The 24,401-nt window shown below is 49.2% G+C and overlaps 1 protein-coding gene across 2 annotated transcripts in view; it reads right to left on the bottom strand.

Moving 5' to 3' along the window:
• Positions 1 to 24,401, bottom strand: part of LOC308678357 (DNA-directed RNA polymerase II subunit RPB1-like) — a 40,843-nt gene that overhangs the window by 14,539 nt on the left and 1,903 nt on the right. Inside the window, exons 2-14 of one of the 2 annotated variants that reach the window (XM_081345493.1) lie at positions 22,329 to 22,461; positions 22,109 to 22,245; positions 19,426 to 19,599; positions 15,198 to 15,479; positions 14,018 to 14,179; positions 11,648 to 11,868; positions 10,222 to 10,354; positions 9,262 to 9,386; positions 7,690 to 7,900; positions 5,593 to 5,802; positions 4,655 to 4,823; positions 2,855 to 2,949; positions 573 to 776 (exon numbers count right to left, since the gene is read on the bottom strand). In XM_081345493.1, coding sequence (XP_081201619.1) covers positions 573 to 776; positions 2,855 to 2,949; positions 4,655 to 4,823; positions 5,593 to 5,802; positions 7,690 to 7,900; positions 9,262 to 9,386; positions 10,222 to 10,354; positions 11,648 to 11,868; positions 14,018 to 14,179; positions 15,198 to 15,479; positions 19,426 to 19,599; positions 22,109 to 22,245; positions 22,329 to 22,461 — 2,256 coding nt within the window. Of the gene's footprint in view, positions 1 to 572; positions 777 to 2,854; positions 2,950 to 4,654; positions 4,824 to 5,592; positions 5,803 to 7,689; positions 7,901 to 9,261; positions 9,387 to 10,221; positions 10,355 to 11,647; positions 11,869 to 14,017; positions 14,180 to 15,197; positions 15,480 to 16,160; positions 17,234 to 19,425; positions 19,600 to 22,108; positions 22,246 to 22,328; positions 22,462 to 24,401 lie in introns of those variants that run through there. The other variant, XM_081345494.1, reaches the window with a different exon arrangement.

Below are 24,401 nucleotides of genomic sequence, written 5' to 3'. Positions count from 1 at the left end.
ATTTTCCCCAAAACAAGTCCTGTCAGGTGATTTGAACTGAGAGAGGGACTGGCCCAAAGTCACCCAGCTGGCTTTCGGGCCTAGGGTGGGACTAGAACTCACCGTCAATTGGCCCAAAGTCACCCAGCCGGCTTTCAGGCATAAGGCGGGACTAGAACTCTCTGTCTCCTAGTGACTGGCCCAAAGTCACCCAGCCGGCTTTCGGGCCTAAGGCAGGACTAGAACTCACTGTCGCCTGGTGATTGGCCCAAAGTCACCCAGCTGGCTTTCGTGCCTAAGGCGGGACTAGAACTCACCATCGCCTGGTGATTGACCCAGTCACCCAGCCGGCTTTCGGGCCTAAGGCGGGACTAGAACTCACCATCGCCTGGTGATTGGCCCAAAGTCACCCAGCCGGCTTTTATGTCTTAAGGCGGGACTAGATCTCCTTGTCCCAGACTTTCTAGTCTGGTGCGTCAAGCACGAGACCCAACTGGCTCTCGAAATGGATCGCCCGAAGAGGTAACTTGAACCCTGGACCCTCGGATGCTCCAGCGGCTGAGCTACCCAGAGCGGGGCGAGGTGGGTCCTACCTGGGAGATGTTGATTTTGGAGCCTTTGGCCCCCGAGACCACCATGGACTTGAAGTTGTTGTATTCGGAGAGGGACTTCTGGGCCGAGGAGCCCGTCTTGTCTCGGGCATCGTTCAGGATGCGGTTGACCTGGTTCTCAAAGGTCTGGCGCAGGGTGTTGCCCGGCGTGGGCTCCAGCTCGTTGTTGTGGGCCTTCTCGATGACCTGGAGAAGGGGAGGGGAGGGAGGGCGGGGGTTCAAGGCCGGGCCAGGGACACAGGCCTGGCTTTTCAAGACTGACCCCCCTCCCTCCCCATCTTTATTCCTTCCTCCCCCCCTTTCCATGTATCTCCTTCCTTCCTTCCTCCCTTCCCATCTCTATTCCTTTTTTCCTTCCTCCCTCCCTCCCCCCTCCCTTCTTCCCATCTTTATTCCTTCCTTCCCCTTTCCATGTGTCTCTTCCCTTCCGCCCGCCTTCCCCTCTTCCTTCCCTTCCCTTCCTTCCTCCCCCCTTCCTTCTTCCTATTTTTATTCCTTCCTTCCCCTTTCCATGTATCTCCTCCCTTCCTTCCCCTTCCCATCTATTCCTTTCCTTCTCTTCCTCCCTCCCTCCTTCCCATCTCTATTCCTTTCTTTCCCTTCCTCCCTCCCCCTCCCTCCTTCTTCCCATCTTTATTCCTTCCTTTCCCTCCTTCCTTCCTTCTTCCTATTTTTATTCCTTCCTCCCCCCCCTTTCCATCTATCTCCTCTCTCTTCTTTCCCTTCCTCCCTCCCTCCTTCCCATCTCTATTCCTCCCCTTTCCCTGTATCTCCTTCCTTCTTTTCTTTCCTTCTTTTTAAAACAGCCCCCTCCCTCGCAGAGGGAGAGGTTTGTCCCCCACCCCTCCTTTCAACCTCCTCAAAATTTCCCCCAGGCACAGTCTGCCATTCTCTACTGGAGATTTCCTCACTATTCTGATTTTAACTTCTCAGGACAATTTATCCCGGTTTTTAAACTTTTTCAAAGGCAACATCAGGTTTTTGGAGACGGGTCCGGCTTCCTGCGGTCTCAAGGCCCAAGTAATAAGAGAAGGGAACATTTGTAGCTCCGGGCCGAACTGAGGGGTCCTCGGTGCTCTCTCAACAGCTGGCTGCTTTTCTCGCAGACGTTTCGTGACCCAAGTAAGTAGCGTCATCAGCGCTAGAAGGGAGTGAGGTTAACCAGCATTGCTGTTCCCTAGTTGGGTCCTTTAGGCTTTGGCAGATGATGCCACTCTAGTGGCAGAAAGTGAAGAAGAACTAAAGAGCCTCGTGTTGCGGGTGAAGGAGAGTGCAAAAGTTGGCTTGAAACTCAACATTAAGAAAACCAAGATCATGGCATCCGGCCCTCTCAATTCCTGGCCAATAGATGGGGAAGAAATGGAGGTAGGGACAGATTTTATTTTCCTGGGCTCCAAGATCACCGCAGACGGGGACTGTAGCCAAGAAATTAAAAGACGCTTGCTCCTGTGGAGGAAAGCCATGGCAAATCTAGACAGCACACTAAAAAGCAGAGACATCACCCTGTCAACAAAAGTGCGTATAGTCAAGGCTATGGTCTTCCCAGTTGCAATGTATGGCAGTGAAAGCTGGACCATAAGAAAGGCTGAGCGCCAAAGAATTGAGGCCTTTGAACTCTGGTGCTGGAGAAGACTCCTGCGAGTCCCTTGGACTGCAAGGCGATCAAACCGGTCAGTCCTAGAGGAGATCAACCCTGACTGCTCTTTAGATGGCCAGATCCTGAAGCTGAAACTCAAATACTTTGTCCCCCTAATGAGAAGGAAGGACTCACTGGAGGAGAGCCTCATGCTGGGAAAGGCTGAGGGCAAGAGAAGAAGGGGACGACAGAGAAGGAGGTGGCTGGATGGAGTCCCTGAAGCAGGAGGCATGAGCCTAAATGGACTCCAGAAGATGGTGAAGGACAGGAAGTCCTGGAGGAACGTGGTCCATGGGGTCACGATGGGTCGGACACGACTTCGCAACTAACAACAACAGTTGGGTCCTAAAATGGCTGCAAACAACCGACTCAGCTCAGACAGTGCCAAGGACCCAACGGTGCTCCTCTTCCTCCCCTCCGCAAACCTCACCCCCTTCCAGAATTGATGACGTTACCTAGTTGGGTCACGAAACGTCTGCAAGGAAACCAGCCGGATGAGAGAGCACGAAGGACCCCCACAAGGAACAAAGCTTTCCCTTTGCAAGGGGACCCGGCACCCGGGTCCCGGCATCCAACCCACCTCTTATCAGCCTCCCAGATCCGGGGGTCTTCGCAGCTTGCCCCCTACCTCAATCACATCCTGTTTGGCTTTCTTGATAGTGTTCTGGATGTCCTGGTAGGTCTTGGCATCAGCGATGGAGTCCCCAATGCCAATGGTGTGTCCTAGGAAAGGAGAGGAGCGGTCATTTGCAGGCCGGCCGGAAAAAAACAACCACCCCAACGAGCATTCGCCTCCCTTAAGCGCTGTTGGGTCCTTGGCACAGCCTGAGCTGGGTTGTTTATTTGCGTACATTTTATGACCCAACTAGATAGATAGATAGATAGATAAATAGATAGATAGATAGATAGATAGATAGATAGATAGATAGATAGATAGATAGATAGATAGATAGATATAGACAGACACAGACAGACAGACAGACAGACAGACAGACAGACAGACAGACAGATAGATAGATAGATAGATAGATAGATAGATAGATAGACAGACAGACAGACAGATATAAAGAGAGAGAGAGAAGAGAGAGAGATAGCATTAGATGTTAGGTTGGTAGGTAGATGGATAGGCAGATAAATAGGTAGGTAGAGATTGAATTAGACAGACAGACAGATGGATAGATGAGACAGACAGACAGACAGATAGATAGATAGATAGATAGATAGATAGATAGATAGATAGATAGATAGATAGATAGATAGATAGATAGATAGATAGATAGATAGATAGATAGATATAAAGAGAGAGAGAGAAGAGAGAGATAGCATTAGATGTTAGGTTGGTAGGTAGATGGATAGGCAGATAAATAGGTAGGTAGAGATTGAATTAGACAGACAGATAGATGAGATAGATAGATAGATAGATAGATAGATAGATAGATAGATAGATAGATAGATAGATAGATAGATAGATAGATAGATAGATAGATAGATAGATAGATAGAAACAATTAGAGAGAGGGAGATAGCATTAGATGTTAGGTAGGTAGATGGATAGGCAGATAGATAAATAGGTAGAGATTGAATTAGAATTAGACAGACAAAAACAGACAGACAGACATGATGGATAGATCACACACACACACACACACACACACACACACACACACACACACACACAGAGCGATAGCATTAGATGTTAGGTAGGCAGATGGATAGGCAGATAAATAGGTAAGTAGAGATTGAATTAGACGACAGACAGGATGGTTAAATGAGACAGATATAAAGAAAGAGAGATGAGAGAGATATACAGCATTAGAAGTTAGGTAGGTAGATGGATAGGCAGACAGGTAAGTAGAGATTGAAAGAATTAGACGGCAGATGATGGATACATGAGACATAAAGATAGAGAGAGAGCATTAGGTAGGTAGGTATATGGATAGGTGGATAGGCAGATGAATAGATAGGTAGAGGTTGAATTAGAATTAGACGACAAAGACAGAGATGATGGATAGATGAGACAAATATTAAAGATAGATAGATAGATAGATAGATAGATAGATAGATAGATAGATAGATAGATAGATAGATAGATAGATAGATAGATAGATAAATAAAATAGATATAGGTACATATATAATATAGATAATATAGATACATAGATAGACGATAGATACATAGATAATAAGGGATAAGATACAGATACATAGATAGATAAGATAGATGATACATAGATACATAGATAGATAGATAAAATGTCTTTGGATTCTCAGCAAAATATCCCATGTGATACAAAGATGGCCCCCCTTAACACCCCCCCCCTGGTGACGTGAGCACAGCCAAAAGCAGCAGCCCTCTTTTCCCAGGAATGCCCGGGACGCTTCCCCAAATGCTTGGGGCGGGGGTGGGGGGGAAGTGCCAGCCACCCTCACCTTCGATCAGCAGCCAGTTGTTGATGACCGTCTGGATGTTGCTGTAGAAGAGGCGGGTGACGTCGTGGCCCATCTCCAGGTAGGAGATGTGGACCAGGGAGCCAGCCGAGGTGCCCAGGGATTTCTTGCACAAGATGCCCATGATCAGCTCTCCGTTCTCCACAATGACCTGGGGGTTGGGAGTGGTTTGGAGCCAAGTCTTGCCCTCCATCCAAAGGCTGCAGGATGGCGGGCTGAGGCGACATCCCCTCCGCCCCAAGCTACGTTCCCAGCAGGGCTACCCCAAAAACCAGTTCACCAGCCATCCCAAAGGTGCTTTTTCAGGAGGCAACTGGACTTTCTTCGTTTTTTTCTTTGAAGAGGTTTCGCTTCTCTTCCCGGAAGGTTCCTCAGGTTCTGACCGAATGGTGGGTTTGCCTGTGTCCTCTTGGGTCACCTGAGTGGTGCAAATGGGTGTGGGAGCCTTCTGCCTGCAGGATGTTTTTTCTGCCCCTGTCCCTGTAGCTCCACACCCATTTGTACTGCTCAGGTGAGTCTGAGGACACAGGTAAACCTCCAGGTGGCCTCAACGGCTCTCTAAAAGAAGGCAAAGGAGCAGCTGTCTGCAAGGAGGATAAATCTTTCCACTCTCCCCCCACCATCCAGTCAGAACCTGAGGAAGCTTCTGGGATGAGAAGCAAAACCTCTTCAAAGAAAAAAACAAACAACAGGAAAATCCAGTTCCCTCCTGGAAAAAAAAACCCCACTCCGGGGACAACCTTGACTTGGAGGACGGAGAATAATCCCCCGCAGACATTTTACCCTCCAGCCATCCTCCATCAACCCTGGTGGGGCCAAGCGCTTCCAAGAGGTTGGGGTTTTTTTGTAGATTTTTTTCACCATTGGAAAGACGTGCACACCCACCCCCCCACCCCCCGGTTCCCAGCAATCGGGCCTACCTTGGTGTCTCCCGGAGAGATGTGCTTGTACGGGCCGCTGTCTTCGTCGTCCGGATGGGTGCTGTGAGTCCGGACGCAGTTGATGTGTCCCGGAATGATCAAGGAGAAGATCTGCTTGCCGGTCCAGAGCGGACGAGGTTTGAGGATGGCCGGTTGGGGCACTTTACCATCCCAGGTGGACAGGAACATCAGCAGGTTCATCACTTCTCCCTGGGAAGGAAAGGGGGGTGGGTGGGGTGGGGTGGGGGGAGTTAGGGGCAGGAAGGGAGAAGCAGACCAGGGTCAGAATCCACGTCCTCCTGTCTTCCACGCTAACTCTGAGGCAGAGGTGGGCAACTTGGACGACCTGCGGGACTTCCAACGGCCAGAATTCCCGAGCCGGCAAGGTTGAACGGTCCTTAAAGGAACGCGCCAACGCTGCTAACCTCGGATGGTCTTGCTCCGACAACCGATGGAGATGCAGACATTTTCCTTCTAGTGTTTTTACTCTTTAAAAAGTTACGAGCAGGGATGGCGAACCTTTGAGAGACCGAGTGCCCAAACTGCAACCCAAAACCCACTTACGTACCATCGGGTGGGCGTGGCCCATTGGGTGGGCGTTGGCTGCGGCGGTAACGGCAGACTGGGCGGGACTAAAAAGTTCAATCAATTCCAACTTTGAGAGATTTCCCCCCCCCGCGAGAAGTTGAAACTGATTGATCGATTGAAACTTTTTGGGTTTTTGGCACACGGCGGCGGAGGCCTAAAGCAAAAAGGTTTTATAAAACCCAGCTGAAGGCCTAGGACTGGGGCGACGGCATGCGTGCCCACAGAGAGGGCTTCACGAGCCACCTGTGGCACACGTGCCATAGGTTCACCACCACGGAGTTAGATGATACTGGGGGTGGGGGGGGGAGAGGAATGTGCATGAGAGTTTAGCTAGACATAACCATGCTGGACCTAGCGTGAGAACCAAGGTTATTGAAATAAGAGATGATAGGAAACGGCGGGCTGGAGAACTGGAGGGAGAGAATGTGATTTATGACTGTTAATTATTAGAGGAGGGAATGGCGCTAGATCAGGGGTGTCAAACTCAATTTTATTGAGGGCCACATAAGCATTGCGGTTGCCCTCGGGGGGGGCGGGGGGGTATGGCCAGGGTGGGCGCGGCCTACTGGGTGGGCGCAGCTGGAGTGCGTATGGCCTACTGGGTGGGCATGGCCAGCTCTACATCATTGGCATCAAGGGTGCCTATGGGGGCCTGGGCAGGAGTGGGACAGATCTGGGGGTCTCTGGCAGAAGGAGGGTCTCTGGGCCAGGGCCAAGGCAGCAGGGACCATTCCCTCACTGTTTCCAGGATGGCTTCGGGGGCCACATGAAACCACTTCGTGGGCCGGATCTGGCCCCCGGGCCTTGTGTTTGACATGTCTGCGCTAGATAGTATGTGATCCGATTTTGGCTTCACCTATGTACATGCCGATGCTCTGCTACTCGAATAAAGATTCTTTAAGGAAAACAATGCCTCAAAGTCCTTTGAAGAGTTTCATCTGTCGGAAGCAGGACAGAATGGTTTTCAACACGTAGTTGCCCCCCCTCTGCTCCAGCTCCCGTTCAAACGCACCAGTCCTTAACACGGGCAGTCTTCGACTTACAAGGTTTTTTTTTTAGGGACCGTCCCAAGTTACTGGAAAAAAAGGGACTCGGGACGGTTTTTTTTTCATTCTTACAACAGGTCCCGGGATCAAAATTCAGAGGCTCGGCAACCGACTCGTCTTTACGACGGTCGCAGCGTCCCGGGATTCCCCTTTTCGCAACCTTCCGACCGGCGAAGTCAACGGGGAAGCCGGATCCACTTCGCCGCCAGGGAACTTTAACTTAATCGCTACAGCCATTTGCTTTAAAAAAAAATGGAGGCGAGCAAGGTCGCAAAACGGGGCAAGATTTACTTTAACAACCTGTCTGGCTTAGCGAGCGAAATCTGGGGCTCCGCTGACCCGTCCGTAAGTCACTGGGCCTTATGTCGTAAGTCGAAGACTGTCTGTAAATTGAGGAAAGAGTAACCAGGGTTTCCTTTCGCTCAAGAAACGGGTGGGGGGGGGGAAACAGAGGGACCCTTACCCTCTCCAAGAAGACGTCTCTCTTGGTGAACTTGCGGACGGCCGTCAGCGTGTCCTGCACGATGCCCATGACGGGCCTGTTGGACTGAGGCGTGACGATCATCCGGGGGACCATGGCCAGCTCCTGGATCTCCGCCCGGGTCTCCAGCGACTGGGGCAGGTGGAGGTTCATCTCGTCGCCGTCAAAGTCGGCGTTGTAGGGGGTGGTGACGCTGAGGGGGCAAAAGAAGAGCGTCCGTCAGGATAGGGGGAAGCCAGGGGTTTGGCCCGTTTGCAAAGACGAGGCCGCGGGAGGAGGAGAGCCAAGCCGGATGGGAGCCAGCTCTGGAGGAAGGGTCTGGGGGTGACAAGGTGGCCTTGCACAACGCGGAGGTGAAAGGTTATGACTCCCATCCCGGTCGATCCTTGCAAAAAGACACACGGCCCAAGCGGTGCTGCGTCTTAACACTGAACTCGGAGGTCCCGGGTGCTCTCCGAGCTGGGCGGTTTCCTTGCAGATGTTTCATGACCCAACTAGGGGACATTGTGAAGGAAGGAAGGAAGGAAGGAAGGAAGGAAGGAAGGAAGGAAGGAAGGAAGGAAAGAAAGAAAGAAAGAAAGAAAGAAAGAAAGAAAGAAAGAAAGAAAGAAAGAAAGAAGGAAGGAAGGAAGGAAGGAAGGAAGGAAGGAAGGAAGGAAGGAAGGAAAGAAAGAAAGAAAGAAAGAAAGAGACTGACTGACTGTGGGGTCCTTGGTGCTCTCTGAGCTGGGTGGTTTCCTTGCAGATGTTTCATGACCCAACTAGGGGACATCGTCAGGGAAGGAAGGAAGGAAGGAAGGAAGGAAGGAAGGAAGGAAGGAAGGAAAGAAAGAAAGAAAGAAAGAAAGAAAGAAAGAAAGAAAGAAAGAAAGAAAGAAAGAAAGAAAGAAAGAAAGAAAGGAAGGAAGGAAGGAAGGAAGGAAGGAAGGACTGACTGTGGGGTCCTTGGTGCTCTCTGAGCTGGGCGGTTTCCTTGCAGACGTTTCACGACCCGACTAGGTAGCATTATCAGGGCTAAATGGGGGATTAGGGTTTTTGCCCAGTTTCTATACAGAGATTTCCCCTTGGTGGGAGTTTTCTGTAGTAAACTTTACTCCACTCCAGGAAATGCCAATTCAGACAATCAAACAATACCGTGTATCCCTGAAAATAAGACTTCGTTTCTTTTTCTTTCTTTTTCTCTTTCTTTCTTCCCTTCCTTCTTTCTTTTTCTTTGTCTTTCTTTTATCTATCTATCTATCTATCTACCTACCTACCTACCTACCTATCTATCTATCTATCTATCTATCATCTGCCTCCAAATAGGCACGAAAACTAGCTGGTTGACTTTGGGCCCCATCACCAGGAGGCAGCGAGTTCTAGTCCTGCCTTAGGCACAAAAACCTCTCTCTCCCTGCCTCCCTCCCTCCCTCCCTCCCTCCCTCCCTCTCTGCTACCTGGAGTCATCGTAAGAACAATGGTGGGACACAAAGAGGTGCATAAACGCAAATAAATAAGATTCTCCTCTGAAAACGGCTGAGAAGGGAAGGAAGCGGAGCGGTTCACAAGGCCAACCTGAGATTCAGCCGGAATGTGGACCAGGGCAGGATACGGACTCGGTGGCCCATCATGGACATTTTGTGCAGTGTGGGTTGCCGGTTAAAAATGACGATGTCCCCGTCGCACATGTGTCGCTCCACCTGGGAAGGAAGCTCAGCGGTTGAGCCGGAAAGACGGAGGGAGAGAGAAATCCACAGGGCAAATGCAGGGCAAAGGACCCCCCCACACACACACCACCAAAAAAATAATAAAATAAAATAAAACCCACCCCAACGCTGTGCTTGATCGGCCAAAGGAAGCGAAAGGACAAGACAAACTTAACCATTTGCCAAGGTTTGCAGAACGTTGTGGGTTTGTTTTTTTTGTCCTTCTTTAAAAAGGGTGCGTACACGTAGTCCTCGGCTTACGACCGTTCGGTTAGTAACTGTTCAAAGTTACAAGAAGCGACTTATGACCGGTCCCCCATACTTATGACCGACACGGCATCCCTACTACGGTCGTGGGATCCAAATTTAGGTGCTTTGGCACAACCGGCGTGTATTCACACATCGGTTGCAGCGTCCCAGGAGGGTGGGGGGTGGGGGGGCCAGGCTGCATGATCCCCACTCATGACCTCCCCAGGTAGCTTCCCATAAGCAGAGTCAACGGGGCAAGCTGGATCTGCTTAACGACTGCGTCGTTCACCGCGGCGATTCGCTTAACCGCCTTGGCAAAAAAAAAAGGAAGGTCGTAAAACAGGAGCGCGACTCCCTTTGGCTTGTTTAGCAAACAGAAACTCGGTCATTAAACCGAGGACTACCTGTAGCCTTTTGTACAATCCCGCGCTGCCTAAGCAGAGTTTAAGATCCGTCCCTCCCGTTTCCTTGGGCGCCGTTACCTCGGTTCACCCCAAAGGACCTGGGAGTTAGGGACACCCCCCCTCTGCCCCACTGGGACCAGTCCCGTCCCCACCACCATTTTCCCAGCAGGACGAACCTTGTACCCGATCTGCAAGTGGAGATCGCTGGACTTGGGGTGGAAGCGGAGATCAATCCTGTCCCCGTTGTGCCGGATGATGTACTTGGCTCCGGGATACTGACTGTTCCCTCGGCTCACCAGCTCCTGCAGCCTGGGGGGAGGGGGGTGTTTGTTAAAGGGGGGGCATCTTTGTATCACATGGGATATTTTGCTGAGAATCCAAAGACATTTTATCTATCATCTATCTATCTATCTATCATCTATCTATCTATCTATCTATCTATCTATCTATCTATCTATCTATCTATCTATCTATCTATCCATCATCTCTTTGTCATCTAATTCTAATACAACCTCTACCTACCTATTCATCTGCCTATCCACCTATCCATCTACCTACCTACCTACCTAATGCTCTCTCTCTATCTTTATGTCTCATGTATCCATCATCTGCCCTCTAATTCTTTCAATCTCTACTTACCTGTCTGCCTATCCATCTACCTAACATCTAATGCTGTATATCCCTCTCATCTCTTTCTTTATATCTGTCTCATTTATCCATCGTCTGTCGTCTAATTCTAATTCAATCTCCTTACCTATTTATCTGCCTATCCATCTACCTAACATCTAATGCTATCTCTCTCTCTCTGTGTGATCTATCCATCATCTGTCTGTTTTTGTCTGTCTAATTCTAATTCAATCTCTACCTATTTATCTATCTGCCTATCCATCTACCTAACATCTAATGCTATCTGTGTGTGTGTGTGTGTGTGTGTGTGCGTGTGTGATCTATCCATCATCTGTCTGTCTGTTTTTGTCTGTCTAATTCTAATTCAATGTCTACCTATTTATCTGCCTATCCATCTACCTACCTAACATCTAATGCTATCTGTGTGTGTGTGTCTGTGTGTGTGTGTGTTTGTGTGATCTATCCATCATGTCTGTTTTTGTCCGTCTAATTCTAATTCAATCTCTACCTATTTATCTATCTGCCTATCCATCTACCTACCTAATGTCTAATGCTATCTGTGTGTGTGTGTGTGTGTGTGTGTGATCTATCCATCCTGTCTGTTTTTGTCCGTCTAATTCTAATTCAATCTCTATTTATCTATCTGCCTATCCATCTACCTACCTAACATCTAATGCTATCTCTCTCATCCATCTCTCTATATCTATCTATCTCTACATCTACATCTATGTACCTATATGTATATGTGTATGTGTATATATCTATATATGTATATATACATCTCTCTCTGTTTCATCTATCCATCCTCTGTCTGTCTGTCTGTCTCTCTCTTTCTGTCTCTAATTCTAATTAGAGGGTCAAAGAGACAGCCAAGACCAGCAAGAGCCGCTCTGTGTGTGTGTGTGTATGTGTGTGTGTGTGTGTGTGTGTGTGTCTCGGGGGGGGGCATCCCCAGCCTTGAGACTCGGCCCTCACCTGTCAATGTTGAAAGGCGCCACGATCTCCGCAAAGGTCATGTTGGCGGCGATGGAGCGGGGCACGCCCACCTGGTCGATGGAGAGGTTGGGGTCCGGGGTGATGACCGTCCGGGCGGAGAAGTCCACTCGCTTGCCCATTAGGTTCCCCCGGACTCGGCCTTCCTTCCCCTTCAGACGCTGCTTCAAGGACTTCAGAGGCCGGCCGGATTTTTGCATCGCCTGCGAGGGGGGGGAAGGGGCGAAGGCAAGCGCGGGGATCAGGACCCTCTCGGCACGCCGAGAAGTTTAAAAAAAGAAAAAAAAATACCCCGGGCTTTGGGAGAAGGGGACAACATGGCAGCAGGTGGGATTTTAAGACCCCACTCTCTCTCTCTCCTGGAAAGGTGTGTGTGTGTGGCGGGGGTGTCCCATCGTCCCCGTGGAAATCGGCTCGCCCCCCCCCCCGCTTTGACCCTCTTCCAAAGAGCACCAAAGACAGGGATTTGGGCAAGGGGCCTGGAGACCCCAGGCTGACATGGAGGCCATCAAGTGGTTGGTGGGATTGCGGTCCCCGGGGAATTGGGGGTGGGGTCACCAACGGTCGCCACTGAGTGAGTCGGGCAGCCCCCCCTTTTTTTCTTTTCTTAATAAATTAATAATGCGTTTAGGGAAAGACCCTCGCAATGTTGAAATTCAGAGGGTCAAACTCAATTAGCAGCTTAAGATCACAACATCTAGAGCAGGGCTCTTCAAACCTGACCCTTGGATGACTCGGGGACTTCGACTCCCAGAATTCCTCAGCCAGGCTGGGAAGTTTGAAGACCCCTGATCTAGACCCTTGTCCAGGTAAGGTGGGATTGTGTGTCCCCCCCCCCGCTTGGACACTGGAGAGGAAGGGAAGGGAAGGTCCGAGACGAAGTCTTTTGCCAATAAACCAGTGTTTCTCAACCTTAAAGATGGGGGGACTCCCAACTCCCAGCATTCCCCAGCCAGCTTTTTCCCCACTTTGCTGAAGGCAAGATATATTACGTTGACCACGTTCCCGACGTCTATTAAGAAAGTTGTTGTTGTTAGCTGCGAAGTCGTGTCCGACCCCTCGCAACCCCACGGACAACGTTCCTCCAGGCCTTCCTGTCCTCCACCATCTTCTGGAGTCCATTTAGGCTCAAGATAGATGATAGATACATACATATATAGATACATAAAGTAGATGGAAGATGGATGGATGGACAGACAGATAGAAAAAGAGACACATAGGTAGAGGGAGAGATGATGGATGGATAGACAGACAAATAGATAGATGTTGTTGTTAGCTGCGAAGTCGTGTCCGACCCATCGCGACCCCATGGACCACGTTCCTCCAGGCCTTCCTGTCCTCCACCATCTTCTGGAGTCCGTTTAAGCTCATGCCTCCTGCTTCAGTGACTCCGTTCAGCCACCTCCTTCTCTGTCGTCCCCTTCTTCTCTTGCCCTCAACCTTTCCCAGCATGAGGCTCTTCTCCAGTGAGTCCTTCCTTCTCATTAGGTGGCCAAAGGATTTGAGTTTTAGCTTCAGGATCTGGCCTTCTAAAGAGCAGTCAGGGTTGATCTCCTCTAGGACCGACCGGTTTGATCGCCTTGCAGTCCAAGGAACTCGCAGGAGTCTTCTCCAGCACCAGAGTTCAAAGGCCTCAATTCTTTGGCGCTCGGCCTTTCTTATGGTCCAACTTTCACTGCCCTACATTGCAACTGGGAAGACCATAGCCTTGACTATACGCACTTTTGTTGGCAGGGTGATGTCTCTGCTTTTTAGTGTGCTGTCTAGATTTGCCATGGCTTTCCTCCCCAGGAGCAAGCGTCTTTTAATTTCTTGGCTACAGTCCCCATCTGCGGTGATCTTGGAGCCCAGGAAAATAAAATCGGTCACTACGCCCATTTCTTCCCCATCTATTTGCCAGGAATTGAGAGGGCCGGATGCCATGATCTTGGTTTTCTTAATGTTTAGTTTCAACCCAAGTTTTGCACTCTCCTTCTTCACCCGCAACAAGAGGCTCTTTAGTTCCTCTTCACTTTCTGCCACTAGAAAGTTACCCAGTCAAAATGGCAATAAAGGTAATCTAGCCAGCTTTGGTCTTCTTGTCCTAGCCTTGCTGGCTGGGGAATTCTGGGAACTGAGGTCCATAAGTCTTTCGGCGGCTTAGCTTAACCTGGCCTTCGCCCCATCTGATGTCCTGCAGATGTGCAAGGACTACAATCCCAAGGAACCACCACGTGGGCTGGAGAATCCTGGGAGCTGAAGTCCACCCATCTGTCCTGTGGTTGCTCTCAGGTATGGGGACCAGATGCCTGGAGATCGGGGAGGAAAACTCCTCAAGGGCTCCTCCTGCCCCCCCACCCTTCGGCCACTTACCCTGGGCAGCCCGGGCAGCTCGTTGTCCACCATGGTGGCCACATGGAACTGGAGGAGCTTGACGTCTTCCGCGATGACGTGAGCGGCCGCCCCATTCTGCTCGTTCCGCCGCAGCTGGTTGTTGATTTTCACAATGTCGGCCAGCTTGTGAGTCAAGTCATCCTAGGGGAAGGAGAAAAGGGGGGGGTCAGCATCTAGGTTAGACAAAATAAGTGTGCCCCCCCCCCCGCCCCACAAACAAGACCCCTGGCAGCTTGGAGGGATGTTCAACCGATCTAGGACCAATTGCCTCCAGAGGTTGCGGGTGCTCCAACACTGGAGGTTTTAAAGAAGATTGGACAGCCCTTTTGTCTGAAATGGCATACGGTCTCCTGTTTGGGCAGGGGGTTGGACTAGATGACCTCTAAGGTCCTTTTCTCCTCTCCTCTTCTACCCTACTCTATTCTGTATTTTATTATTCTGTTCTGTATTATTCTATTCTATTCCTGTATTTTATTACTCTATTCTATTTTGTATTTTAATATTCTATTCCATTCTCTATTATTTTATTCTATTTTGTATTTTATTATTCTATTCTATTATTCTCTATTCTATTCTGTATTTTGTTATTCTATTCTGTATTATTCTATTCTATTCTATTCCTGTATTTTATTACTCTATTCTATTTTGTATTTTAATATTCTATTCCATTCTCTATTATTTTATTCTATTCTATTTTGTATTTTATTATTCTATTCTATTATTCTCTATTCTATTCTGTATTTTGTTATTTTATTCTGTATTATTCTATTCTATTTTATTCTATTGTATTTTATTCTATTCTATATTCCATTCTATTCCTGTATATTATTATATTTTGTATTTTGATATTCTAGTCTATTCTACTCAATCCATTCTCTATTACTTTATTCTATTTTGTATATTATCATTCTTTATTCTATTATTCTCTACTCTACTTTGTATTTTTTATTCTATTCTGTATTTGTTACTCTATTCTATTCTGTATTTTGTTACTCTATTCCTATTTCCATTCCATTCCATTCCATTCCATTCTGTATTTTATTATTCTCTATTCTATTCTACCCAGGCCTGCTGCTGTGAATTCGGTACTGGGTTTGGGTTCAAAGCACGCCTCCCCAACCCCCCCCACCCCTCCCCGGGCCGAGCCACCCGCAGGCACCTGATTCCTGGCCGAGCCTTGCATGACGACGGCCGGCCTGACGGAGAGCGGCGGGACGGGCAGCACGGTGCAGATCATCCACTCCGGCCGGGCGTACTTGGGGTCCATGCCCAAGATGAAGCATTCCTCGTCCGAGATCCGCTTGAAGATCTCGTGGACCCGCTCGGGGCTCAGCAGGATCTTCTTCTCCTGCGAGTCCTCGTTCACGTGCTTCCACTCGGCGTACAGCTCCAGGCCCGAGCGGCGGATCCTGGGCTGGTAGCGCCCGCAGCCCCCGTGGCCCTGGAGGGAGGGAAGGAGGCGTCACTGGGGGGTGGGGGGTCGTGCAAAAAAAAAAAAAAGCTCAGTCCGGGACACTATCGGGCTTTTATTTCCCACCCCCACCCCTTCGCTGTTGTTTGCAAAATACCTCAAAGGCGGCAAACATGCCTCCTTCCTCCGCCCATTTTCCCCAGTTCGGTCCAGCACTGAAAGCGCCAGGCAAGAAGAGACCAGGAGAGGGTGAGTTCTAGTCCCACTTTAGGGACGGAAGCTGGCTGGGTTCTTTTGCGCCAATCACCAGGAGATGGTGAGTTCTAGTCCTGCCTGAGCCATGAAAGCTGACTGGGTGCCTTTGCGCCAATCACTAGAAGATGGTGAGTTCTAGTTCTATTCTTAGCCACGAAAGCTGGCTGGGTGTGTTTGGGCCAATCACTAGGTGATGATGAGTTCTAGTCCTGCCTTAGCCATGAAAGCTGGCTGGGTACTTTTGCGCCAATCACCAGATGATGATGAGTTCTAGTCCTGCCTGAGCCACGAAAGCTGACTGGGTGCCTTTGCGCCAATCACTAGAAGATGGTGAGTTCTAGTTCTATTCTTAGCCACGAATGCTGGCTGGGTGCCTTTGGGCCAATCACTAGGTGATGATGAGTTCTAGTCCTGCCTTAGCCATGAAAGCTGGCTGGGTACTTTTGCGCCAATCACCAGGAGTTGATGAGTTCTAGTCCTGCCTTAGCCACGAAAGCTGGTTGGGTGATTTTGGTCCAGGCAATTCTCTCTCGGTCCAACCTGTCTCACAGGGTTGTCATCGTGGGGAAAATAGGAGAAAAAAAGATTAGGTCTGTACACTGCTTTCTTTATGGGAATAATACGGGCCAGATAAAATAAATATGAAAAACAAAAGGTAACTGGGTCCCTCACCACCAGGAGAGCCTTCAGCACAGAACTGAAATTGATCCCAGTAGCCATGCTCTACTCTCTTGAAATTTATATTTCCCTTTGAGAAAACATTTCTCTATTTTTTTTTCTTTCTTCTGGGTGATCACTCTTATTTTCATCCGAATAGTCTTTTAAGGGCTAGGCAAAGGAACATTAGCAAACGGTGTAACCCAGCTGAAATTCACTTTTCCATTACTACCTAATTGTGTGTGCCTTTTTTTTGTGCGTTGCCACAATGTTCCCTTCGTCTTTAAACAGGAAACCCCAATCAAGCCGGTTAGAGACTTTAGGCGAAATTCAGAAACAATTTTGTTTTAAAAAAAAACTCCTTTAGACTAAGAGCTTTCCGGGAACATATTTGTTTCTCTTGTTGTTGTTGTTGTTAGCTGCGAAGTCGTGTCTGACCCATCGCGACCCCATGGACCACGTTCCTCCAGGCCTTCCTGTCCTCCACCATCTTCTGGAGTCCATTTAGGCTCAAGATAGATGATAGATACATACATATATAGATACATAAAGTAGATGGAAGATGGATGGATGGACAGACAGATAGAAAAAGAGACACATAGGTAGAGGGAGAGATGATGGATAGACAGACAAATAAATAGATGTTGTTGTTAGCTGCGAAGTCGTGTCCGACCCATCGCGACCCCATGGACCACGTTCCTCCAGGCCTTCCTGTCCTCCACCATCTTCTGGAGTCCGTTTAAGCTCATGCCTCCTGCTTCAGTGACTCCGTTCAGCCACCTCCTTCTCTGTCGTCCCCTTCTTCTCTTGCCCTCAACCTTTCCCAGCATTAGGCTCTTCTCCAGTGAGTCCTTCCTTCTCATTAGGTGGCCAAAGTATTTGAGTTTCAGCTTCAGGATCTGGCCTTCTAAAGAGCAGTCAGGGTTGATCTCCTCTAGGACTGACCGATTTGATCGCCTTGCAGTCCAAGGGACTCGCAGGAGTCTTCTCCAGCACCAGAGTTCAAAGGCCTCAATTCTTTGGCGCTCGGCCTTTCTTATGGTCCAGCTTTCACAGCCATACAGTGCAACTGGGAAGACCACAGCCTTGACTATACGCACTTTTGTTGACAGGGTGATGTCTCTGCTTTTTAGTGTGCTGTCTAGATTTGCCATGGCTTTCCTCCCAAGGAGCAAGCGTCTTTTAATTTCTTGGCTACAGTCCCGTCTGCGGGGATCTTGGAGCCCAGGAAAATAAAATCTGTCCCTACCTCCATTTCTTCCCCATCTATTTGCCAGGAATTGAGAGGGCCGGATGCCATGATCTTGGTTTTCTTAATGTTTAGTTTCAACCCAAGTTTTGCACTCTCCTTCTTTACCCGCAACAAGAGGCCCTTTAGTTCCTCTTCACTTTCTGCCATTAGAGTATCATCTGCTTGTTTCTCTTAAGTGGGCATTAATTACATTAATTCAGAAGAAAATTAAGGAGGCACCATCAGCAGAATTACCACCGTCTGATCCTCCAAAGAAATTTGATGACAAAGAGAGAAAAAAACAGCCGTTAATGGGAGTTTTATTCTTGCTTCTGAACTGACAAATGCGGAGCATCCATTTGTCAAAACGAAAATGGCAAGTGGGACCCACGCACACAATATGACGAGATTCCCCTTGGAAGGTTAGCACGTTAGAAGTATCACAGGTATTGACGACTGTGTGTTAATTTCCCAGTGGAAACTCAGCCTTGCGAAGAGAAGCAGCTGTTTTCTCCCGGGCAACAGGCAGACGGGATCCAAGACTTGTTATTTCTGGCTCAGAATTGACCAAGCAAGATTGACATTTTCGTTATTTATTATCGAGGGAAAAATGTTCCGAGTCTAATCACTTCTGTACGGGCTCCTGCGATGGCAAATGCTGCAGAAAACCACTCAAAGGCTGAACGTCAATGTGAATCAATTTAATCTGGATCGGAATAAGGGCGTGCGCTTTTGGGGAGGAACTCTGGGATTTCCTGGGTTTGTTACAAAGCAAACATAATATTAAAGCCGGCTGGGAGACAGGAGACAGTGAGTTCTAGTCCCGCCTTAAGACATAAAAGCCAGCTGGGTGCCTTTGGCCCAATCACCAGGAGACGGTAAGTTCTAGTCCCGCCTTAAGACATAAAAGCCGGCTGGGTGCCTTTGGACCAATCACCAGGCGATGGTGAGTTCTAGTCCCGCCTTGAGACATAAAAGCCGGCTGGGTGCCTTTGGGCCAATCCCCAGGAAACGGTGAGTTCTAGTCCCTCCTTAGACATGAAACCCAGCTGGGTGCATTTGGGCCAATCACCAGGCGATGGTGAGTTCTAGTCCCGCCTTGAGACATAAAAGCCGGCTGGGTGCCTTTGGGCCAATCCCCAGGAGACGGTGAGTTCTAGTCCCTCCTTAGGCATGAAAGCCAGCTGGGTGCCTTTGGGCCAATCACCAGGCGACGGTGAGTTCTAGTCCCACCTTAAGACATAAAAGCCGGCTGGGTGCCTTTGGACCAATCCCCAGGAGACGGTGAGTTCTAGTCCCTCCTTAGGCATGAAAGCCAGATAGGTGACCTTGAGCCAGTTCTACCGTCTCAGCCCAGCCCAACTCCCAGGGTGGTTATTGTGGGGAAAATAGATAGATAGATAGATAGATAGATAGATAGATAGATAGATAGATAGATAGATAAGATAGATAGATAGATAGAGATATGCTGGGTCGAGGAATAAAGGCCGGATATAAATCATCAGGCTAGATTAGGAAAAGCCAATTCGAAAGAGGATCCGGAAAGTGACGGGCAATCCCGGGGGACCATCCGGTGTCAACCTAAGTTATTCCTCACTAAGCCTCAATTGGGTAACCCGGGGCACAAAAGATCTTGTAGAGAAGGAGAGGACACATAACAAACAATGCTAAAGTCCCCACAACCTCGGGACCAAATCCCCCCAAAAGGTTACCAAGCCGAGCAAAGACCAAGAGGGTTGGGATGTGTGTGTGTGTGTGTGTGTGTGTGTGTGTGTGTGTTTGGGGGGTGGGGTAAACTGACTTGGCCTTCCCCAGCCCGCCGGGGCTCCTCACCTTTTCCTTGGTGAGGTCCTCGTCGCCTTCAGGCTGCTCCACCCCAAATTTGTTGTCCATCTCTTCTCCTCCCTCGCAGATGTTCTTGCCCTTGCAGAGGTCGTAGACGTGGGTCAAGCGCTTCTTCGGCTGCCCTTTGGATTTGGCCAAGATGTCTTTGATCTTCGGGTTGTTCTGCCGGGGAAAGAAGGGAAAACTCACACACACACACACACACACAGGGGAAATGACTCTCCCCCCCCCAGCTCACAAGACGGGGCTCCGTGCCCTGCGCCCAGGGGACTTCGGGCAATCTCTGCCTTGTTTTATTCGTTAAAAAAAAAAAAAATTCAACTGGTGCAGAATGCGGCCGCGCGAGTTGTAATGGGGGTTTCCCGATACTCCCATGTAACACCTCTACTCCGCGAGCTGCATTGGCTTCCGGTTGCCCTCCGGGTGAAATTCAAGGTGCTGGTTATCACCTATAAAGCCCTACATGGCCTGGGTCCGGGTTATTTGAGGGAACACCTGCTGCCGGCATCAAACGCCCTTCGCCCAGTGCGCTCCCACAGGGAGGGTCTGCTCAGGGTTCCGCCGGTGAGAGATTGCCGGCGGGTGACACCCAGGGATAGGGCCTTCTCTGTGGGAGCGCCTGCCCTCTGGAACCAGCTGCCGGTGGAGCTGAGGACTGCCCCCGACCTCCGATCATTCCGCCGGGGCCTGAAGACCTGGCTCTTCGAGCTCTCGGGCCCAGACTGAGGAGGAATTTTTAATTTGGGGTTCTTTTTTAACTGACTACAGGGTTAATTTAATTTTTTTTTAATTTGGTTCTTAATTTTTGTATTTTGGATTTTTAATTCCCTGTAAACCGCCCTGAGTCCTCAGGGAATAGGGCGGTATATAAATACAATTAAATAAATAAATAAATAAATAAAAATGAAACCGGCTGCCCGTCTTACCTAAACAAGGTAATTCCGATACCTTGGGCTTACAATCTTAAAATTTAAAACAAACAACAAAAAAAACCCCTAAAAGACACAAACAAAACACAGGTAGTCCTCACGACCCCAGCAGAGCCCAAATTTTCCTCTGTTTCACCACCTTCCTTGCCCCCCTCGTTAAGCAAATCGCTGCAGTTGTTAAGTGAGCGAGCCCGTCGTTCAATGTATCCGACTTCCTTGCTTGTAAAGGAGGGTGCAAAAGGGGGTCATGTGACACACACATCCCCCCGTGATGCCACGACCGTCAGAAACATCAGTGTCCGAGCGTCTCAAATTTTGATCACGTGACCCTGGGGATGTTGCAACGGTCGTTAAGTGTGAAGAACCGTCGTAAGTCACTATTTCCCCCCCCCCAGGGTCGTCGTTTAACTTTGCACGGTCACGAGACAAACTGTTGTAAGTCAGGGACTATCTATGAAAGCAACCCAGCTGTATCCTGTGCGTGGCATAAACTTAAATTTACAGCTGATTTCAAATTTCTGATTTTTGATTCGCGTACGCCCAAACAGGGCCAGCCAAAGGACTGGGGTGGGGGTGGGGGGGCTATAAAACAGGCAGATCTGCTCTACGCTCTACTTTAGCCCCGACGTGCTAGTCGTTTCCGACTCTAGGGGCTGGTGCTCATCTCCGTTTCAAAGCCGAAGAGCCAGCGCTTGTCCGAGGACGTCTCCGTGGTCATGTGGCCGACATGACTAGACGCCAAAGGCGCACGGAACGCTGTTACCTTCCCACCGGAGTGGTCCCTATTTTTCTACTTGCATTTTTACGTGCTTTCGAACTGCTAGGTTGGCAGAAGCTGGGACGAGTAACAGGCGCTCACTCTGCTACGCGGCACTCGGGATTCGACCCGCCAAACTGCCGATCTTCAGATCGACAAGCTCAGCGTCCTAACCCACTAGCACGCATGTGCGGGGGAACCTTTACCTTTACCTTTTTTTTACAGCTAGTCCTCAACTTACAACGGCTTGCTTAATGACCAAAGTTACAACAGCACTGAAAAATAGCGGCTTATGACCGTTTTTCACACTTAATGACCGTCACAGCATTCCCCCGTGTGGGGGTGTGTGTCACGTGATCTCCATTTGCCGCCTTCTGACGAGCAGAGTGAACGGGGAGTCCGGATTCACTTCAGAACTAACTTAAGCGGTGCAGTGATTCACTGAACGGTGGCCGTAAAATGGGGGGGGCAAAGCTCGCTTTAACAAACGCCTCGCTTAGCCGCAGAGATTTTGGGCTAAAGGCTAAAAATCTGAGGAAGTCTTAACCAGCAAGAAAAGTTTTGGATATTGTGGGGAAAAACACATTTTAAGTAAGAATGCAAACAGGATTTCCGACGAGGCAAGAAGATCAACGAAAAGCAGCTTTATATTGATGTGGTTATTACTTGCAGAAACGCGAGAAAAAATGTTTGCGTTTCATTTGGCATTTATTAGGGTTGGCCAAAGAGAATATTACGGGAAAAGGAGGAAATCGTGGAAAGCTATCATACGGACTATAGGATTCTATAAATTGTTATTGTTTTTTAAAATGTTAACCCAGACCACACGATGCTTTAACAAATATTAAGGCGCATGTTAAAAATCAATAAAAACATATGTAAAAATAAATAAATAAAAATCCCAGACTTCAACTTTTCTGAAGCTCAGGATTCAGCCGCGTGTTTGTGTGTGTGTGTGTGTGTGTGTGTGTGTCTCGTCACTCACCGAATCGACCAGCAGTTTGGAGCAGAAGAAGCAAACGCATCGGAGGACTTTCATGGTTTTCCCCAAAAACCCAACGTGGAAGACCGGCTTGGCCAGCTCGATGTGGCCAAAATGGCCGGGACACTCCGTCATGTTGCCTGCCGGAGAGAAACGGAAGGTGGTGATGCCCGCCGGCCACGCCGAGCCTTCGGACAGGCGAGGGCGCAGCCAGGGTCCTCACCTGCACACGTCTGGCACCGCCCGGTCCTTTCGATGACCCCTTGGCGTGGGTCCATCAGCCCCCCCAGCTTGGGCCGACCGCCTTCGGTGGTCTCTGGATACCTGATGCCCGCTTCGGTCACCGACATCCGTTTCTGGAAATGCAAGCGAAGAGAGGGTGAGTGGCGGGCGCTGGGAAGGAAGGTCGGTCGGTTAAAAAGTATGAAGGCGCCACAAAACCGTGGCGACCCCAGCAAGGGGGGTTCATACTTAGGGGGAAGAAAAGATGCTAAGGGAAGGTGTTGATTCAGCTTGGCCTAGTCTAGGGCTAGGCCACCTTGGCTCTTTTATGACTCGTGGACTTCAACTCCCAGAATTCCTCAGCCAGTCAGGCTGAGGGAAAAGGGAGAGGTTTCCAAGCTGAGCCAGGCTGGCTCAGGAATTCTGGGAGTTGAAGTCCACGAGTCATAAAAGAGCCAAGGATGCCTACCCCTGGTCTAGGGGTTAAGGAAGCAGGCTAAAAACTGGGAGACTGGGAGTTCTAGTCCTGCCTTAGGCATGAAAACCGGTTGGGTGACTTTGGGCCAATCACCAAGCGATAAGAGAGTTCTAGTCCCGCCTTAGGCACAAAAGCCAGCCGGGTGACTATGGGCCAATCACCAGGTGACGGAGAGTTCTAGCCCTGCCATAGGCGTGAAACCCAAGTGGGTGACTTTGGGCCAATCACCAGGTGATGGAGAGTTCTAGTCCCGCCTTAGGTGTGAAACCTGGCTGGGTGACTTTGGGCCAATCACCAGGTGACGGAGAGTTCTAGCCCTGCCATAGGCGTGAAACCCAAGTGGGTGACTTTGGGCCAATCACCAGGTGATGGAGAGTTCTAGTCCCGCCTTAGGTGTGAAACCCGGCTGGGTGACTTTGGGCCAATCACCAGGAGACGGTGAGTTCTAGTCCCAGTTTAGGCATGAAAAGCAGCTGAATGCCTTTGGATCAATCACCAGGAGATGGTGAGTTCTAGTCCTGCCTTAGTCACAAAACCCAGCTGGGTGACTTTCAGCCAAACACTAGGAGACGGTGAGTTCTAATCCCGCCTCAGGTATGAAACCCGGCTGGGTGACCTTAAGCCAATCCCCCCCCCTCTCTCTCTCATTCCAGCCCACCTCACCGAGTTGTTGTTGTGGGGAAAATGGGAGGAAAGCATGCTGGATAGATTTGCTATCTTGCAGAAATTAATAAAGCTGGCTTATCGATGAAATCAATAAAAATAGCAAAATGAAATCTCTGATTAGGATACCCCCCCCCCCCGCCACATCTCTTCTAATTCAGATTTATTGCCAATGGGATTAACAGGAGAGCGCTTTTTTTTTCACTGCACCAATAAGAGATTGTTCAAATTGTCACAACCGCAGGTTTAACATCAATTGTCACAAATCCCTCTGGCTTAGTAAGATAATATTCGTTTTGCCAACTGGGAAGAAAAATAAACAGGAGTTACCCCATATCATTGGCAGAAAGATGTGTTTCACAGTCTCGCCCCACCCCCACCCACCCACCCACCCACACAAAGGGGCTTTTGCAAAAAAAAAAAGAAAAGAGGAGCTTGAAAATCTGGCTTGGCAGAATTCTGGACAAAAAAGCCTACGGTTGGGGCAAAAACGAAGCCTAAACAGCAGTATTGTGTAATAAAGTCGCTTAAGCCTACAGAATACTTTCCAATCAGCTTACAGGAAGTCCCCAAGTTACGACGATTGAGCCCAACATTTCTCTTGCTGAGACATTCGTTAAGTGAGTTTTGCCCAAATTTACAACCGGTTTTGTGCTTAAGCAGATCACTGCAATTGTTCAGTTGGCAACATGGTTATTAAGTTAATCTGGCTTCCTCACTGGTGGTGGGGGGTTGTCGCAAAAGGAGATCATGCAACCCCGAGACGCCGCAACCGTCATAAACGTGTCAGTTGTCAAGCGGCCGAACGCAAATCACGTGACCGTGACGGATGCCGCAACCGACTTAAATGGGGGGAAAAACGGTCGTAATTTTCAGTGCCGTTGTAATTTCAACCGGTCAGTAAATGAACTGCTTTAAGTTGAGGACTAACTG

The sequence above is a fragment of the Vipera berus genome (assembly GCF_964194415.1).
Source record: "Vipera berus genome assembly, chromosome: Z".
Classification (NCBI taxonomy): domain Eukaryota; kingdom Metazoa; phylum Chordata; class Lepidosauria; order Squamata; family Viperidae; genus Vipera; species Vipera berus.
The sequence above is the reverse complement of the archived record's forward strand: the minus strand, read 5'-3'. Positions and strand labels throughout refer to the sequence as shown.